Below are 18,901 nucleotides of genomic sequence, written 5' to 3' on the forward strand. Positions count from 1 at the left end.
GCACACACAGAACAGACGACTTTTTCCTGTAATACATACAATTTCTATACTGGTTAATTTTAACTAAGTCAGCTCCCAGCAACTGTCATAGTTTAAGCCCAGAGGGTAACCCACAACCATGCAGCCCCTCGTATTCACCCCCTGTTCCAGAGGGATGGGGTGGAGAATGGAAAGAATGTAAACCCCATGGGTTGAGATAAGAGCAGTCCAGTAACTAAGGTATTAACACAAAACCACTCCTGCTACCATCAATAATAATAAGGGGAATAACAAGGGGAGAGAATATAAAACTTAAAGGCGAAAAGGAAAAGGAAACAAGCAGCACAAGTGATGCACAATGGAACTGCTCAGCACCTGCCAACTGATACCCAGCCTGACCCAAACAGCAATTGGTCCCTTCCAGGTAACCCCCCCCAGTTTCTATACTGGGCATGACGTGCTATGGTATGGAATACCCCTTTGGCTAGTTTGGGTCAGGTGTCCTGCCTCTGCTTCCTCCCGGCTTCCCCTCCTCCCTGGCAGAGCATGAGACTCAAAAGTCCTTGGTCAGAGTAAACGTTACTGAGCAGCATCTAAAACCATCGGTGTTACCAGCGCTGTTCCCAGGCCGAAAGTCAAAACCACAGCGCTGCACCAGCTACTGAGAAGGAGGAAAATGACTGCTACTGCTGAACCCAGGACACAGCTAAATAACAACCATCTGCTATAGGCACCCAAGTTGTCCGAGTTTTGGGTTCAAAGCTTTAGTATGAAGAGACGCAGCCCCAAATGGGACACTAAAAGCATTCCCCACATCTCACAATGAGCCACAGGTACTTAAAACACTGGGGTTTTTGCACTTCCAACAGCCAGGCTAAAAATCACCATCATAAATACTGAGCAAATACAAACCTGCAGCTTTCCTGATGACTTCAGGTGCATGCAGCAGGAGGAAGACCTTTAGGGTTGCAACTTACAGTAACACAAACACCTTCCCAACCATTTCATACCATCCACTTGCTGCATTAAGGCCCTGGGTGGCTGAATTTGGCTTTGCCATTCTGCCTCGCGTTCAGCTGAGAGTCACGGGGTTCTGAGTGTACCTGAGATACAAGTGACAGACACGTTTCTTGTTTAGGAGCAGAGTAAGTTCATGGCTTAGAAGACATGGTATTCATAAAGCTTTTCCCCGGAAGGAGACACAAGAGCCAGTGCTCGTGGTCCCATCCAATCCAAGCAGCACTAGACATAAAAGAGGGGTTAGGAGGTAATTCTTCCACATTCAAGGTTTATTTCTTTGTAATACAAATAGAAACGTGTGCCCAAATCTCGCCTTGAAGGAAGTTCTACCCCGGATTGTTTAAAAACAAAAAACCCCTACAGAACATTCTTTCATCATCTGACAGTTAAAAAGCTGCATTGAACAGAAACAAGAGTTTTCAGTAGCCTGTCAAAACAAGTGACATTTTACTGCCGGAGCATCTGCGACTTCTACCAAGGAGAAGTACTCTCTCAAGCAACGGCGTCGTTATACAATCAGCTGCTTATCATAAAAGACCTTATGATAGGACAATTTTTTAAAAATCAGATTCAATAGAGATTTTCATAATGAAAGGAGTAAAAATCACATCAATTCCTCCAGTCCAACGCAGGGAGGCACAGACTCCGCTCATCCGGAAAGCCAGGCTCAAGCAGTTTCAAGGAAGACTCTCTTTGGCGACAGACTACTCCGTTAGGAAGATACAGCATTTGGAATCCAAGAGTGCAGTTTTACATACTTTGAGTCGATCAAGGTGCACGTTGATCATTGGAACAACAGAAGAAAACCAAGTTAAAAGCAGTTTGAAATGTTGGGACACACAGAGACACAAATACCCTATCAATTTTCTAGGTATCCATGCATGATCTTTATAGATGAGCAACTCAGCTACATAAAGAAAGAAACCATGACTCGGGTTGGTTTTGTTCACTGTGCAAGTTCCTTTTACAAAAGTTACTCCATACTTACTGCAGTTGTGTAAATGAAGAGCTTGATACTTCAACTCTTACGACACGAATGCATCGTACCTGAATTTAAACCTGTATTTCCTAACAGAGCATTCCATACATCTGTATGTTGGTAACTGCTGTTCAAAACTTAACTTAAAAAATACAATACCTTTTATTAAACGTTACCATCTTCGGCATTAACTGAAAGGCATTAGGAGATGGTGAGGTATGAGAGCAAGGGCCTGCTCTGTACATCCAGACTTCACCTTAAACCAACTACCACGTTCCAACTGCTCTTTCCCACCTCACTCCAAGAAGGTTTAAAGTTCGCAAAGTCACTGCCTCAGTGACACAGGCGTTCAGAGGTGCCTTTAAATAATACCTAAAGCTGCAGCTCCTCAGTGGAGATGTGCACTGGGAACAGAAACATTCTGGACAAGTGACATTGGCATTCTTTTCATTCTGTTTAGAAAAAAACAAAGAGATAACGAAGCAATTCTTTTTAATCAAAAGAAACGACTCGAATCTCAAACATCAGCTGTTGACCACAGGGAAATGATGGGGCTTTTTTCCTTTCCCCCTCCCCAGGATCTGCAGACTGAATCCAAAGGAACCCAAAAGAACCGAGAAAAAACAACTTCAGGTATACATATGCATTCTGCTGTCTGCAACTGATGTCGTCCCGGGATAGCACCAGCACGAAGGTTGGATGTAGCCTAGTGAAACTTCACAAATTCTTCCAGAGTTCTGGGGATCTGGTTTTGGTAGCTGATGTTGTAGATCCGTACTGCTCGGGCAGCCAGGCACTTGAGACTCAGCTTCATTTGAGTTTTAAGGAGTATTTCCGACACCCCTGTTGTACTTTTATCAAGAGGGGTTTTCTTCTGCTTATTCGTCATGTCCGTATGAGCACCGGCCTCCACCAGGTTAATGATGATGGAATGCAACGTCAAGAAGTCACTGATGGGCCGGTGGTACTGGACGATGATGTGGAGAGGGCTATTCCCTTCGTTGTCCACAGCGTTCACGTCCGCACCACAGTCTAGCAAGAGTCTTGTGACAAGTGCATTGGGAAAGCTGCAGACATCATTTGTGTGGAAGTCGTCAACCGGAGTACTGGAATTGACGGCGTGGTGCAGCAGACTGGAGCCGTCCCGCGTCCTGGGGTCGAGGTGAATCAGGTTATAAATCTGTTTGTTGATCCGGGACCGATTCTCTTCGCTGCACTGGGTCTTGGTAGAGATGCAAACTAAGTAGAGAAAGGTAAAAATGTTGCATTCGTAGTTGTCCATGGCTGTGTGGATGTCGGAGTCTTGGGTGGTTTTGATCCGGGACATGCCTTGCTCTATTTCCAGGACGCTGCACCTCAGAACGCTCTCAATGTCCTTGGCTTTAACGGGCTCATTCAAGTGTATCATCTGAGAAAAGACTTGAGCAAACCTCAGGAGGTCTTTATGAGTGTTCCTGTTGCCCTTTTGCCTTAGATGCAACGCATGGAGCCATAGCTTGATACATTGTTCAAACTCCATGTTATCTGCATAAACAGCCCCACGGTAAATAATGGGGTGAGAAACGTCAATATTGTCCGAGCCCAGAATTCTCTCCCGCACAATGAGACCTTCCATGTGAAGGGCATCTCTGTCCTGCCTAATAGACTCTAATTCCTGAGGAGTCCTGCATTCAGTCCTGTTTCCATAAGCTTCAATTTGTGGAAGAACTTCTTTTTCGATGATATTCTCGCTGTCTCGGTACCTCTCCAGCATCGCTAAATATAAATAGTGGTAAGTCTTCATTATGTCATAGTTTTCTCTGTCATTTGCAAACGAGGCACCCAAAAGTTCCAGAGCTTCAATCCGGCTCCTCCGATCACAGTCGGAGTGAGCAAGCAGCAGCTCTACAACGTCAGCTTTGCAGCTCTCAGCAGCCACTTTGAGCGGAGTCATCCCGTGGCCATTGACCATCATCGCCGCCTTCCACTTGACCAGCTCCCTCACTATCTCCAAGTGGCCGGCTTCGGCTGCGAAGTGCAACGCCGTGGCACCGCAGTGGGCTATGGCGTTGGGGTCAGCGTGCTGCTCGAGGAGGTACCTCACCACGTCCGTGTGGCCTTTGTAAGCCGCGATCATAAGGCAAGTGTTATCATACTTGTTGGCGATGCTGATGTTGGCGTTGTTTTCCACCAGGTACTTCACGATGTCCAACCTGCCGTCGAAACACGCGGCCCTCAGCGGAGTCGAATTGGTCACCGTCGTGTGATTCACGTTGGCGCCGTGACTCACCAGCAACTTCACTACTTCAAAGTGGCCGGCTCCTGCCGCACACCACAGAGCTGTGGCTCCATCGATGACAAAGCTGAGAACACAAGGACAAGAAATAAGCAGTTAAAATGACGCTCTTCTGAAAGCATCTTCTACAGATGGCCACAGGCACGTACGTACCCGGCCATCAAAAGATATTTTATAGCCAGGCTGTGCTGTACTTGAAGGAATGTACCCGGACAGCCAAAGAAAAGGAATGAGGGACTTATCGACACACAGACACCCGAAAAGCAGCAGCGTTGGAAGCTGAACATGAAGCATTGTCACAGGGTGCCAAGAGAAGCTGTGGCTGCCCCATCCCTGGCAGTGCTCAAGGCCAGGTTGGACACAGGGGCTTGGAGCAAGCTGCTCCAGTGGAAGGGGTCCCTGCCTGTGGCAGGGGTTAGGACTGGATCAGCTTTAAGGTCCCTTCCAACCCAAACCATTCAAGGTTTTATGAAGCTTCAGAGCAGTCAGGATTTAGCCACGTTTTGTTCCCAGGCTGCTTCAAAGACCCCATCTGCAAGCTCCAGCCCGCAGCCTACAGAGGATGAATAGCCACAAGAATTACCACTACTCTGATGCCTTGCTCCAGAAACCGACACGTTATAAGACAGAGAAAGACCTTTAAATTGACTTATTGACACAAAAATGCAAACTCTGACACAATACAGAGGCTCCGGCAGAAAATACGGCTTAAGAAGTTCCTACCTCTTCCCTTGTTCTCTCTCCCCAAGCTGCAGAATTGCCACTGCTTCCACTGCACCGATACCTCTGGTCTGAGAGACTGCACCATAAAGCAGCCCAGCACCGTTACACAAATGGAACTCCAGGAATCAAATGCAATTTAAACAAGCAGAACTTCTCATAAGCTGGGCTGCATGAGCTCTGTCCTGCGTCATGGCCTTGCAGACAGCTTGCTGGCGTTCGTAAAAGAGGGGATAGTTTAGCAAAACATCACGTTTCCCTAAGTTGTTTTTATTCCCAAATCCAGCAGTCGTGTAACTACAAAGATAAAGGCTAAGGTCCTTTCCACCTCCCTGGTTTCTGAAGGAGCACTTAAGTGTAGCAACAGGCAGCAGACACGCTGCAGTTAACACAAACACATTCAAAGCACATCCCAAATCACAGAGGGATAAATCTCTTATTTCCATGCGTCCAGTCACGTTTCCCAAAGTTCAAATATCATAAGACAGCGACTTAACAGTGATTTTTATCATTCTATGATAAAGCTCTCACGTAGTCCAACAGGATCATTGTGTCTGTGGCTGTTTATAAAGCCAACCCCTCTAGACAACACCTCAGAGGCTGCGCAGGGCCATCCACATCTTTATCCACAGTAAGAAGTTCCTTATTTTGCAAATAATCACATTAAAATGCTTTCATATTAAATCAGGAGGAAAATGAGGGCCTGGGATTTGGTAATGAACACGAGGTACTTTATTCGTGTGCTACAGGTGTGCATTTACAAGCCAAAAGCCTGGAGCCCAAACAAGGGGAGCTGCTGTGCCACTTTATCTCAAGAAGAATGACAGCAACGCGGGATCACATGCCACAGCTCCCACTGTGCCCATTGTGTCTCAGACAACACCTCCTTTAATGTGACCCAGGCAGCGGCTCTGGCAAGCAGATCACCACCCCATCGAGGCCAGAAAACTCGGGGCGGGGGGGAGACACAGCCCTTCCTATTGCTTTCTGTCAAGGGAGGCCCTTTCTTTAGCTGAATTTGGGCAGATCTCACCCAAAGTTTTCTCAAGTGGTTTTTGCCTGTGTTAAAAAAGGGCTGGAAGAGAATCATAGAATAGTTCGGGTTGGAAAGGACCTCAAGATCATCTAGTTCCAACCCCGCAGGGACACCTCACACTAAACCATCCCACCCAAGGCTTCAGCCAACCTGGCCTTGAACACTGCCAGGGATGGAGCACTCACAACCTCCCTGGGCAACCCATTCCAGTGCCTCAGCACCCTAACAGGAAAGAATTTCCTCCTTAGATCCAATCTAAACTTCCCCTGTTTCAGTTTGAACCCGTTACCCCTCGTCCTGTCACTGCAGTCCCTGACAAAGAGTCCCTCCCCAGCATCCCTATAGGCCCCCTTCAGGTACTGGAAGGCTGCTCTGAGGTCTCCATGCAGCCTTCTCTTCTCCAGGCTGAACAGCCCCAACTTCCTCAGCCTGTCTTCATACGGGAGGTGCTCCAGCCCCTGATCATCCTCGTGGCCCTCCTCTGGACTTGTTCCAGCAGTTCCATGTCCTTTCTATGTAGAGAACACCAGAACTGCACACAATGCTCCAGGTGAGGTCTCACAAGAGCAGAGAAGAGGAAGGGGGAAAAAAAACCCTAACAAACCACACAGGGAAGTTGGTTCCTCCCCTTTCGTGCATGTAAGGACCAAGCCAGCCTGTCCCTGGGCCAGGCAGAGCCACGCACGCACAACTCCAGCTCCTCAAGCAGGAGCCTGATGAAAGATGTTCAAAAGACCAACCTACCGTCACCATTAGTCAGCCTTATGCTGGAGATGGCCATACAGGCAAGGCCTTGGCCTCCAACACTGCCAGGGATGGGGCAGCCACAGCTTCTCTGGGCACCCTGTGCCTCAGCACCCTCACAGTGAAGAATTTGTCTCATTTCACTCCCAACCCCCCCATGCACTGCTCCCAGCAGTGACAAAGGGATGCTCCTCGGGATGTCTCATCTGGACACCGGAGAACCCTCGGTTTGAGGGAGAAAGGCTGCAGTGTGCGGGTACCACCCCACGCTGTCCCGTACCTGCTGTCACTGGCAGCAGGGCGCAGTGTCACCGAAAAGGCCGCTTTGGCACAACCAGAGCAGGCCACGCTCAGTGACAGCAAACCGAGGAGCAGTGCTGGACACAGCCCTGCCTAGCGCTGGGCCGGGGGGGGGAACCCCAGGAGAGCGAAGGCATTTACTGCCCATCACCCACCAGGCGCCGGCTCACCCCCTCCAAAGGCCCTTTTACAGCTCCGAAGCCACCATTCCCCACCCGAGCGGAGGGAGCGGTGGGTGCCGAGCCCCGCGCCGGTACCGACAGCCGTGTCCGGCGGCGGCCCCGAGCTCTACGTACCCGTCGAAGCGGACCGTGCCGGTCTGCTGCGTCTGCACGCGGTAGTGCTCGAGGAGCAGGCGGACCACCTTGGTGTGCCCGTTGCGGGCGGCGATGATGAGCGGCGTGGAGCGCTGCCCGCCGTGCTGGCTCACGTAGCCCAGCAGGTACTTGATGTCGCTCTCGGAGCGGTTCAGCAGCAGCGCGGCCAGGGTCAGCACTCGCCCCTCGCTCGCCGCCTTATACACGTACCCGGCCAGGCCCTCCATCGCCGCCTCCTCCTCCTCACGGCTGCGGCCCCGACGACCGGGCCTGGGCTCGGGCCTGCCGGCCTGCCCCGCCGCCGGGGCGGCCTCTCCCTCCGCCTCCTCCTCCGTCCTGCCTCGGTGCCCGGCGGGAGGCACATGCGGCCCCCTCGGGGACAGCCGCCCCACCCTGTGCCGGGCCAGCCCCCCCGGGCCGGCGGCGAGACGGGGCAGCCCCAGCGCACACCGCCGCCTCACCGGCGCCGCGGCGGCCCGCGGACCATGGCCCGCGGCGCGGGGGCACCGGCGGAGGGGAGCGCGGGGCTGCACCGCCACAGGCCGCGCACGGGCCTCCGCCGCCGCTCCGCCCCCGCCGCCGACTCCGGAAGCGAAACCGGAAGCGCCGCCATCTCTGCGGCGTCCCCCCGGCAACCCGCGGCGCTGCGCGGGGGTTCCGGGCCGCGGCGGGACGGGGCCGCCTCCCCTTGTGCCGGGGTATCCGGTGCTGCCGGCCCGACCCCGGGTCCCGCTGCTCGGGCCGGGCTGTCCTGCACTGCCTCGGGCTCCGGGTCGGTCCGGTAGAGTTGGGTTGGGTTCAGCTGCGCTGTGCCGGGGTGCGTCTGGGTCTGTTGGTAAGGGTTGGATTTAGTTGGGATGAGATGGGCTGGATTGGGATGGGTTGGTTGGATCGGGTAAGGTCAGGTTCAGGTGGATTGGATAGGGTAGGTTTGGATTCATTGGGATGGGTTCATTGCACTGGGTAAGGTCAGGTTCAGGTGGATTGGATAGGGTAGGGTTGGATTCATTGGGATGGGTTGGTTGGATTGGGTAAGGTCAGGTTCAGGTGGATTGGATAGGGTAGGTTTGGATTCATTGGGATGGGTTGGTTGGATCGGGTAAGGTCAGGTTCAGGTGGATTGGATAGGGTAGGGTTGGATTCATTGGGATGGGTTGGTTGGATTGGGTAAGGTCAGGTTCAGGTGGATTGGATAGGGTAGGTTTGGATTCATTGGGATGGGTTCATTGGACTGGGTAAGGTCAGGTTCAGTTGGATTGGATAGGGTAGGGTTGGATTCATTGGGATGGGTTGGTTGGATTGGGTAAGGTCAGGTTCAGGTGGATTGGATAGGGTAGGGTTGGATTCATTGGGATGGGTTGGTTGGATTGGGTAAGGTCAGGTTCAGGTGGATTGGATAGGGTAGGGTTGGATTCATTGAGATGGGTTGGTTGGATTGGGTAAGGTCAGGTTCAGGTGGATTGGATAGGGTGGGGTTGGATTCATTGAGATGGGTTGGTTGGACTGGGATGGGTGGAGTTCACTTGAGTTCAGTTGGATTGGGTTGGGCTAGGTAGGGTTGGATTCAGTAGGGACGGGTTGGTTGCCTTGGGCTGGGTTAGGTTGGGCCTGATTCAGTTGGATGGGATAGGGTAGAGCTGGATTCATTTGGGATGGGTTGGTTGGAATGAGTTGGGTAAGGTCAGGGTCAGTTGGATTGGATAGGGTAGGATTGGATTCGGTAGGGATGGGTTGGTTTGACTGGGTTGATTTCAGAGGGGTTGGGTTGGTTGGATTGGATTGGGTTTGGTTAGAGTGGGTTTGGTTAGCAGGGATGGGTTCAGTTTGGCTGGGTTGGCTGGATAGGGTTGGGTTAGGGGGTTGGGTTCAGTTGGATTGGGTTAGGTTGGGTTCAGCTGAATTGGGTTGGATTAGGTTAGGGTGGGTTGGGTTCAGTTGGATTGGGTTGGGTTAGGTTTGGGTAAGTTGGGTTCAGTTAGATTGGGTTGGGTTGGGTTCAGTTGGATTGGGTTGGGTTGGGTTCAGTTGGGTTGGGTTAGGTTGGGTTCAGTTGGGTTGGGTTCAGTTGGGCTGTATTTGCTTTTGTTTGCACCAGTTTCTTGTTTTCTTTTAAAGGATCAGCAGCTTTCATCGCCTCGGACATGACTCCACCCCACCAACCCTGTCCTGCCCAGTGAGCACACGCGGGACCTTCATCCTTGGCTGCAGGGACACCATTACCAGACTCACCGCACGCGCATCACCTTAACCAGGAGCTGCATGCACCCCGCCTGCACAGCCACCTCTCCTTTCCTGCACACAGATGTCCCCCAGAGACCCTCCGGAGGTGCCCCACGCTGTGACTGGTGACATGAGACCGATCAAGGCCGCGGTGAGTAACGTGATACAGAGCCTGCGCCACCGGCTGTTCCGTGCCGTTGTCTTCGAGGGGGTTCGGTATCAGCTGCATTAATAGTTAATTTAAACTCATGCAACTGGAGCTGCAGCTCATTGTGGAACGTTTGGCACAGGCTGGGCCGTGCATTATGTATGGGAGCAGCGGCCCGGCCATGTGGCCAAAGGAGCCTTGGAGAGGCAAGAGGGAGGCGAGTCAGGCTGCGGTCGTCTCCATGTGTTCAGTCAAGGAGGATCAGCTTTTAACAGGCACGTAGGTGTGTAAGGTACAGCGTGACAAGCCGGGATCATGGTGAGTATAAGTGGGCCTGTCTCTCACCTCAGTGATCTCCTCCACTTCTCAAGGATATTTCAGGGCCAGGTTGGACACGGGCTTGGAGCACCCTGCTCCAGTGGAAGGTGTCCCTGCCCGCGGCAGGGGTTGGAACTGGATGAGCTTTAGGGTCCCTTCCAATGCAAACCACTGTGGGATTCTGTGTGTAAACCCCTGAGCTCCACCACACTCTGGTCACTGCAGTCCTCCAGCAACAGGGTCAGAAGCCAGAGACTTCCAGTGATCAAACAAATTAGCTCATTAAATGCCTGTGATGGCTGGAGAAACATCTTAAACTGTGTCTCCACTTGAGAAGTTCTGTGTGTTTCAAATGCAGATGCTGCTCCCATTTGTTTAGACAAATTCCATAGGTACAAAGCAAGTCCCAGGGGTGCAAATCCTTCCCTGCCTCACACTTTTACCAGCCATGGGTTGCCCCAATCTGACTGCATTTATCCGGGCAAAATGGGAGAGAGGGATCAGAGCACAGTGCCCGCATCTCCCAGCCCATTGCAGTGATAATGTCCGTTTTCATAGAATCATAGCACAGTTTGGGTTGGAAAGGACCTCAAGATCATCCAGTTCCAACCCCCCTGCCATGGGCAAGGACACCTCACACTAAACCATCCCACACAAGGCTTCATCCAACCTGGCCTTGAGCACTGCCAGGGATGGAGCACTCACAACCTCCCTGGGCAACCCATTCCAGTGCCTCAGCACCCTCACAGGGAAAGAATTTCCTCCTTAGATCCAATCTAAACTTCCCCTGGTTAAGTTTTAACCCAGTTTTCCTCACAACAGGCACAAGTCTTGTCATTCCAGGCTAACGGAGTTGGGATGTGCCACTCGGACTGATTTGCTCGTGGCCGTAAACCAAATCTGCGGCACCTTATTTCTGTTAAACCTGGGGTTTAAGGCAACACAGGGATGGCTTGGAACAAACAGGCTGTATTTCCCATCTCTGGATCTCATTTTCCAGGCTCATGTCAAGGCACAGGGGCCGAGAGCTCCTCACTGAACGAGGAATTAAGGGGTTAAATATCCTCCTTCTCCTCGTCCTCTCTTAAAACCAGCCAGGATCGGGCACCCGGAGAGGGAAGAGAAATAAAACGAGCTGCCTGCGATTTGCATGGGCAGAAGGCTTGGCCGAGAGGAGCCGAGCCCAGCCGAGTAGTGACGAGTAGAGCCGAAGCGGATCGGGACAAGCCGAGCCGAGCCGCTCCGCTCCGCCCCGGCCGGGGCGGTCCCGGTGCTCCCGGCCGCGCAGCCGCCGCTCGTCCCCCCGGCCCAGAGGCGGGGCAGCGCCGGGGCCGGGAGCAGCGGGGCCGGGCGGGCACATGCAGGGCGCGGCGCGGCGGCGGCCGTTCCCGGCGGCGGCCCCGGGCTCCCCGCAGCCCGCAGGGCAGCTCTACCCGGGCAGGTGAGCGGAGGGGGCGGCGGCGGGCACGGGAACGGGGCCCTCCTCTTTGTTCCCCCCGTTCCCCGCCTCCCCCGAGCCATGCACCCCCCCCCCCCCCCCGCACCCTGCCCCATGCTCCCCCGTCCCGGGTACCAGCCCCATCAGGATGCTGCCGGTGTTCCGGGGGGTCCCAGCCGCACGGAGCGGTTCCCCCGCTCAACCGTGCCCGGGGCATCCTGACTTACCTGGGTCCCCCCGGCTGGCCCGGGATCCTCATCCGCGTCCAGGGAGCCGCAGCTCTCCCGGCTCATCCAGGGCACCCCGGCTTGTCCAGGTACCACCATCGCCTGCATCCATCGGGTTTGGACCATTGGAAGCGCAAGTTCGTAGCTTATCGGTCTGGGCACCGCAGGAGAGCGTTTCCTCCACTTTTCCCATAGGGAGGTGAAGGTCCGGTGGTGCTGGAGCGTTATTTGATGTAAAGACCTCAGCAGGGTTGGATCAGGCCTTGCTCTGCAGAGGCAGAGGATCCGAGTGGGAGATGAAGGTGATAGTGCGTGGTGCAGAGCATCCCTGTGCTCGAGTACCACCGGGCAGCGATGCATGTTTAGCACTTGGAAGTGCCACGGGAGTTGGATTCTGCTTTGTCATGCAAAAGTTAAAAATAGTTGCACTTAATTCAGCACTTAAGCTTTTCATCCTGCTTTTGTGCTCACTTCTCACCCAGGAGCTGTCTTAGGCGGATATTCCAGACTGTATTCACAACACTTTGCCTTTCCATGCTGCCTCCTACTCTCCTTCACCTCTCAGCTTCGTTATTTCACAGAGCCCGAAGCCTGGATACGCACCAGCAGCCAAGGAAGCCCAGGTTTTGGGTAGGGATGCAGACTTGGAGCTGCTCCCTGCCTCCTCGGGAACCTGTTCTAGGTCTAAAGGCTGACACTGTCACTTCTGTCACCTCCAGGCATGGGGCGGTCAAGAGCGAGGACACCTTCAAGACCTCCCCGTTTCACTTGGATCTGTGGTTCTACTTCACCCTGCAGAACTGGGTGCTGGACTTTGGGCGTCCCATTGCCATGGTGAGTGCGGCAGAGGCTGCCACTGCTCTGCTTCCTATCGCCTTGTGTAGGGTGGAGGACAGGGGGACAGAGCCCTGGTGGGCTCCCTTGGGGAGCTGCCCTTGAGACAAGGACCACTGCCATGTACTGGTGTAACTGGTACCAAGTGTGGTGCTCCAGTCATGGGGCAGGTATCTGGGATTCCTGCTCTTATAGAAGGGGTTGGGTTGTAGGGACCTTAAAGCTCATCCAGCCCCAACCCCTGCCCCGGGCAGGGACCCCTTCCACTGGAGCAGCTTGCTCCAAGCCCCTGTGTCCAACCTGGCCTTGAGCACTGCCAGGGATGGGGCAGCCACAGCTTCTCTGGGCACCCTGTGCCAGCGCCTCAGCACCCTCACAGGGAAGAGCTTCTGCCTAAGAGTTCAGCTCAGTCTCCCCTCGGGCAGGTTCAAGCCGTTCCCCTTGGCCTGTCCCTACAGGCCCTTGTCCCAAGCCCCTCTCCAGGTTTCCTGTAGCCCCTTCAGGCAGTGACTGAGTTGTAAATACCCCCACTTGCAGCTTGTGCTTTTAGGGATGCTCACCGCAAGAAGATGCCCAGCTCTGTTACTAACAGCTACGTGAAGCCAAGCTGACACTTGGCGAGCGGCAGCAATCCAAAGCGAGGATTTTCCCTCTTTTTGAGCCAGCAATGGGGCTGTAACCACGAGCTGGGTGGTGGGGATGTCCTGATGCGCTTCTCTTCTCCCCATTTCCTCAGATAATCCTACCTTTGGAGTGGTTCCCCCTGAACAAACCGAGTGCCGGAGATTATTTCCACATGGCTTACAATGTCATCACACCTTTTCTTCTGCTAAAGGTAAACCTTGGGGTGCAACTCTTGGGTTTATTGGGGTTTTTGATACTATTGGTTGTAAAACCAGGGCAAACACCACAGTTTTGGAAGGGCTGAGAGTGGGCTTGGAACTTGTGGTGTGAATGGGGAAGGATTGGTGGTGCCACCTTTTACAGAGCAAGGCAGTGACCGTCTTAATACAGCTCCATTCCCTGCACATACAAAGCAAATTGCTTCCCCTAGGAATTCTGCATTCCAGAGGAATCAGAGCCCTTCTCCCTGCCTGAGCCACAGCATGGTCTTAAGTCAACATCCGTGCCTTAAAAGACCTTTTGAGGCAGCTGGAACTGGAGGAGATTTTCTCAGTTGCTCACAGCTTAATTACACTTGCTCTTTGACATTAGAATTGTAGCTTTAGCTTGAACTCCTCTTGCTTCAGCTGCCAGGCACTGGCTCCTATAAACCATTTATGAGGTTAAAGACTCTCCTGTCGTTAGAAACCTCCTTACATTAAATACGCAGCAGCCACAAGATAGGAGAAAGCAATTATAAATTAGCTAAAACTTGAATTACATCCTAAGATGTAAATGATTTTCTCTCTCCTGAGCCTGGCTGGGAGACTTTAAATGCCATTGCAGCCAAAAAGGAGCATTCAGGATCCGGTCCTCTGGGGGATGTGGAAGCTCTGTGACCCATCCCAGTCTGACCCAGCCGATTCTGCAGCTTCACATTTGCTGTTGTGGGCTGTCCCAGCAGCACAGCACGAGGGGTTGGTCCATAGGAAAACCCATTTGTTATTCAGGATGCGTTCAGTGTCCCCTTGGAGGACGCGTCCCATCGTCCTCCAGCAGCAGACGAGAGCTCTCCTGGTCCTCGTCCTCCCTGGCTGCTCTGCCACTCACGCAGCGGTTACAGAGAAAGGAGAGGTTAAGCCTCAAAATGAAATAGAAATAAGGAGCTTTTTGCTGTTAATGGAGGGCTGCAAAGCTGCTTTGGCAGCAGGGAGATGGGAGGCGAAGGTGGCCCTGGTTGATCCTGGGCTGGGCTGATGCGCGTCCCCTGATTGTGTTCCTGAGGCTGATTCGGTGTCGTCCCCATTTCCTGAACCTCTTGAGCTGGGATTCGCATCCTTTGAGGTCTTCCCCAAAAGAAGAGCTCCTTCAGAGAGAGAAGCTCCTGCTCCTCATCCCCAGCCAGGCCTGCAGGAGCTCACCCCAGGCTCCAGGTAACACGGGGCTCCCACCAGCCTCACGTGGATGCCCCTTCCTCCACCTGGAGTGAGCAGACCATGGGATGGTCAAGGCAGAGCTGAGCTAAAGCTGATGTTCAGAGGTTGCCTGAACCGGTTTTGCTGGCACTCAGGTACTTCCAGACTGAGCTGAGCTCTTAAGCAGAAGCGCTTCCCTGTGAGGGTGCTGAGGCGCTGGCACAGGGTGCCCAGAGAAGCTGTGGCTGCCCCATCCCTGGCAGTGCTCAAGGCCAGGCTGGACACAGGGGCTTGGAGCAAGCTGCTCCAGTGGAAGGGGTCCCTGCTCGTGGCAGGGGTTAGAACTGGATCAGCTTTAAGGTCCCTTCCAACCCAAACCAGGCTGGGGTTCTATGGAATACAGAGGTGAGTGCGATTTCTGCAGGAAGACAAAAACCAAACCCCAAGCAGTTCGACAGGAGTCCTTTGAAAACCAGCCACTGGGGAGTTATAAAGGAGCAAGTGTCTCTTAGCCAGGGGAGTCAAGTGTGTGGCTGAGTGCTGCTGGAGGCTCTCCCTGCCACTGGAGGGCACAGGCAGCCTTACGCATCCATAGACCCAACCTTCCACGTCCATAGAGCCAGCCTTCCACTCCATAGACCCAGCCTTCCGCATCCATAGACCCAGCCTTCTTCCACAGCAGAGGAAGTACTGGGTCACTGACTCGGTTGCTGCATTGACTCGGGTTGAGGGTGTTGCTTTGCGGAAAGGGCACAAAACCAGCAACTTTATAGTTGCAAACAGGGATAAAGAGTGGACGCAAACCTGGAAGCCACGTAGGCTGCTGGAAACCTGCCTGAGATGTGCTTATGGAAAGCTGCCATCAGGGAGGCTCATTCTGGTGTGCTTGTGTGGCTCTCCCCGTGGCAGGACTGTGTTGTCCCTGCAAGGTGCTGCCCACCCCAGCTCACAACTCCAGCAGCACAACCTGCAGCTCTCCACAGGCCCTTCCCTCGTGTTTTGGGGTGATTTTTGCCAAGCACCGTAAATTCGGGGTGAGCAGAACCTGTCCCGTGTCTGCGCGGGTCCCACCGCGCTCTTCAACACCTCTCTGTGCTTTTAGCTCATCGAGAGATCCCCCAAGACCTTACCGAGATCCATGATCTACGTCAGCATCATCATGTTTGTCATGGGCGCCAGCATCCACTTGGTCGGAGACTCCGTCAACCATCGCTTGATTTTCAGTGGCTACCAGCACCATCTGTCTGTAAGAGAGAACCCCATCATCAAGAACCTGAAGCCAGAGACGCTGGTAAAGAGGCTGCTTTCTACAAGCACTTCTCAAAACCACATTGATTGCTTGGTCTTATATAAGAGCCTCCTGTTCCCTCTGCCCTTCTAAAGCTCTTTGTTGTGTTGCAGATTGATTCCTTTGAGCTGCTGTACTACTACGATGAATATTTAGGTCATTCGATGTGGTAAGCGACTCAGTCTGTGCAGCAGCCTCGGAACGTAGCGGGAGGAAGGGCAGATTTGAGCTGATCAGAGCTTAACAGGGGGAAAACACAAAGCCCAGCTGCTGATTGCTGCCTGGGGGTGATGGCCTCGGAGCCAGGGTGGTCGCAGTGGATCTCCCCCTTGGAAAATCACCCCATTTCCCCTGGTTTTGCCTCTGCCTCAGTGATGTTTCCAGGATGTGGCAGTTGTTTGACAGCCGTAGGGATGGTCATATCCCATACGATGAGACTCGAGCCCTTTATTCACTCCCCTCCTTCACTGTGCATCCTCCAGCGAGAGGGCAGGATTGCTCTCATAGCCAGAGCAGTAACAGAGGCCGCTTGGCCATGGGGGTCCGGGGAGCTCAGTTAGGATGTGATTTCAGCGCTGTTGCCCCAGGTTCATCCCAGAAAAGCTTATTCCAGCTGGACAGCGGACTTCATCCAGCCTCACACCTACCCAGGGGCAGGAACACAGGCAGTGCCAGAGGTGTCCATGCGCTGCTGCTCTGCCTGCACCAGACACCCCAGAAGGGTCTGTTCCTTTATCCGCTGCCAGATAATCCTGAGGCTGCTCAGAGCAGGGGCAAATCCCTCCCCATGAGGCTTTCCCAATTTATTTGCTGAGAAGCAGCTAAATCCTGTTCTTTTAAATTAGAAAGGGCTCGGAGGTTACTGAAAGCCTGGTCCCCATCCTGCGTTCCTGGCTCATGTGCATGGTTCGGATTGGGGGGGTGGGTTTGAAACGCTCCCCAGGCTCACACCACTGATCAGAGCTGTTTGTGTGTGCAGGTATATCCCTTTTTTCCTGATCCTCTTCATATACTTCACCGGCTGCTTCACCCCTGTTGAGGAGGAGAGCAGGATGCCAGTGGCTGCCTTGCTTCTGATGGGGCCCAGCAGCCTTTATTACTGGTAAGTGGCTTCTGCCCTCTCTGGGGTGGATCAGGGACGAAGATGGAGTGGCCCTGACATACCAGAAGCAGCCCCACAGTGTGCAGGGAGGGCTTGTGCCTTCCCCAGGGCTGAACTTGCTGCAGTTTCTGCTCTGCAGGGCTGGAAAATCAAATTAAATCAAATCACATCAAATCCCATTGATATTTGCAGCCACTTCAAGCCTTTACAAGCTGGGACGGGTTCAGGGTCACCCATCAGCACTCCCATCCCTGCTTGGCATGCCTCTTCAACCACAGCCGGTCACATTGTGACTGCTGGAGCTCCACGGTATTTGCTGTCTCTCCCCCTTCAGAGGCTGCCCTTTGCTTCCCTGATGATTTTGGGGTGCTCACCCGGTGCCTGCAGCACATCCGAGTGGTCTCGGCTCACTGGTGGCTATGGGGATGCTCTCACCAGTGTCCAGACATCTCACACAGAGCCCAGGCCATGCGGGTGCTGCTCAGGCGCTGCCTCCTCCTCCGGCCCTGCGGGTCCCCAATAGCCTTTTGAGAGAGGTCTTATTTATTTCCCATTCTCATTAGCCTCCTCTTCCCAAACGGGTTCCCTGATGGCAGCCAAACAGCTTCCCATTCATCTCCAGAGATGAGGCTCTCTCTCGCCCGTGGCTTTGCCCCCTGCCGAGGCTGCTTTTATACAGTAAATTAAGTTCTGATAGTCAAAGTCATCAGCATGATTTGGTCAGTGCCCAGTTCCCCCAATGCGCTGCCTTTAACTCCAGCAGCACAAAGCTCTGCGGCTCTTGTGTGAGCCTTTGAGAACCAGGGAGCGCGATTCCTCCTCTCCCTCCTAACACCCGCTCAGGACAGGCCGCTGCCAGATACACAGGGATTCTGGGGCTCAATAAGCACAACATCCATGGGACAGAACCGGAGCCTGGCTTTGGGTCTGCCATGGAGCATCCCATTCACAAAAGGAGCCCAAAAGCCCATTTCTCTTCATGAAACCCGTAAAGTTGTTAAATCCCTGATAAAGTGAAGCCAAATCACAGTTAAAAGCTGGCAGAAGGCAGCACGGCTTTATCGGATGTAGAGCAGGAGCAGGGGAGATGCTGGCTCCAGGCAAGGCTGGAAGCGCCGTGTTCTCCATGGGAGCACTAATGGGATGGGTGTCTTTGCTTTGCAGGTACCTCGTGACAGAGGGCCAGATTTTCATCCTCTACATTTTCACTTTCTTTGCCATGATGGCTCTGGTGATGCACCAGAAGCGCAAAGGACTCGTGCTGGACAGCAATGGGCTTTTCCTCTTCTACTCCTTCATCATCACGCTGGTCCTCATCGCCCTTTGGGTGGTTTGGCTGTGGAATGACAAAACCCTCAGGAAGAAGTACCCCGGTGTGATCTACATCCCCGAGCCGTGGGCATTTTACACCCTGCACATGAGCAACCTCCACCCAGCAAAGGAAAGTTTTTAAGTTTTGATATTTTAGAGGGATTTGGATTAAAAAAGAAAAGAAGAATTTAGTTTTTCTAAGCAGATGTGTTTCAAATAAACTCCTGACCGACACGAGCTGCACGAGGCGTGAGTCAGCCAGAGCCAGGGGAGAATGGTCCTTGTGCCTTAGAGCCGGGGTGTTTAAAGGGGTGGCGGCAGGGATGCAGCATCCCAGCCCCCTGCGGTGGTCCAGGTACCACCCATTGCCACCCCAGGAGCATCCCCGCCTTCAACAGGAGTCAGGGATTGCAGGGAGAGCTCTCACCTTCCCCCTGTCTTGGCACTGAGAGATGCATCCGCTGCTCCCACACTGCTCCCAGATGGATGAAGCATGCCAGGAAGGGGCTGAGCTGCCCTACCTTGGATCCATGTGGTAGCTCCCGGGGTCCTGGCCGTCAGTGCTAGGGTTAAGCCCTCTTTGCTGAGCGCAGACACGGTGCAGGAAGGGCCCGGCTGGTGGCAGAA

General features: G+C 53.5%; 2 protein-coding genes across 3 annotated transcripts; one reads left to right on the plus strand and one right to left on the minus strand.

Annotated features, from left to right (window-relative positions):
• Window positions 1–1,247: 1,247 nt before the first annotated feature.
• On the minus strand, window positions 1,248–7,862 carry FEM1B (fem-1 homolog B). Of its 2 annotated transcripts, none has more exons than XM_065688577.1 (2): window positions 7,350–7,862; window positions 1,248–4,320 (listed from the first exon to the last, which is right to left on the minus strand). In XM_065688577.1, exons 1-2 carry the CDS (start codon window positions 7,595–7,597, stop codon window positions 2,685–2,687), a joined length of 1,884 nt encoding a protein of 627 aa, XP_065544649.1. In that variant the 5' UTR covers window positions 7,598–7,862; the 3' UTR covers window positions 1,248–2,684. The 2 variants fall into 2 exon arrangements, with proteins under 2 accessions (XP_065544649.1, XP_065544650.1); XM_065688578.1 differs by having other exon boundaries at window positions 7,581–7,861.
• A 3,501-nt stretch (window positions 7,863–11,363) lies between these two features.
• Window positions 11,364–18,511, plus strand: CLN6 (CLN6 transmembrane ER protein). Its single transcript, XM_065688471.1, has 7 exons — window positions 11,364–11,497; window positions 12,441–12,555; window positions 13,292–13,390; window positions 15,676–15,864; window positions 15,975–16,030; window positions 16,841–16,963; window positions 18,128–18,511. The coding sequence occupies exons 1-7, from the start codon at window positions 11,415–11,417 to the stop codon at window positions 18,414–18,416; spliced, it is 954 nt and encodes a 317-aa protein (XP_065544543.1). The 5' UTR covers window positions 11,364–11,414; the 3' UTR covers window positions 18,417–18,511.
• The last annotated feature ends 390 nt before the right edge of the window (window positions 18,512–18,901 follow it).

The sequence above is a fragment of the Lathamus discolor genome, chromosome 8 (assembly GCF_037157495.1).
Source record: "Lathamus discolor isolate bLatDis1 chromosome 8, bLatDis1.hap1, whole genome shotgun sequence".
In the NCBI taxonomy this organism is placed as follows: Eukaryota; Metazoa; Chordata; class Aves; order Psittaciformes; family Psittacidae; genus Lathamus; species Lathamus discolor.

What these genes read in the sequence shown, in the direction of transcription:
- FEM1B (XM_065688577.1), bottom strand. Translation starts at nt 7,597, where the DNA reads ATGGAGGGCCTGGCCGGGTACGTGTATAAGGCGGCGAGCGAGGGGCGA. An exon ending in GGCACGGTCCGCTTCGACGG is followed by an intron (nt 4,321 to 7,349) that starts GTACGTAGAGCT and finishes TTGTGTTCTCAG; the next exon opens with CTTTGTCATCGATGGAGCCA.
- CLN6 (XM_065688471.1), top strand. Translation starts at nt 11,415, where the DNA reads ATGCAGGGCGCGGCGCGGCGGCGGCCGTTCCCGGCGGCGGCCCCGGGC. An exon ending in GGGCAGCTCTACCCGGGCAG is followed by an intron (nt 11,498 to 12,440) that starts GTGAGCGGAGGG and finishes TGTCACCTCCAG; the next exon opens with GCATGGGGCGGTCAAGAGCG. An exon ending in CCCAGCAGCCTTTATTACTG is followed by an intron (nt 16,964 to 18,127) that starts GTAAGTGGCTTC and finishes TTTGCTTTGCAG; the next exon opens with GTACCTCGTGACAGAGGGCC.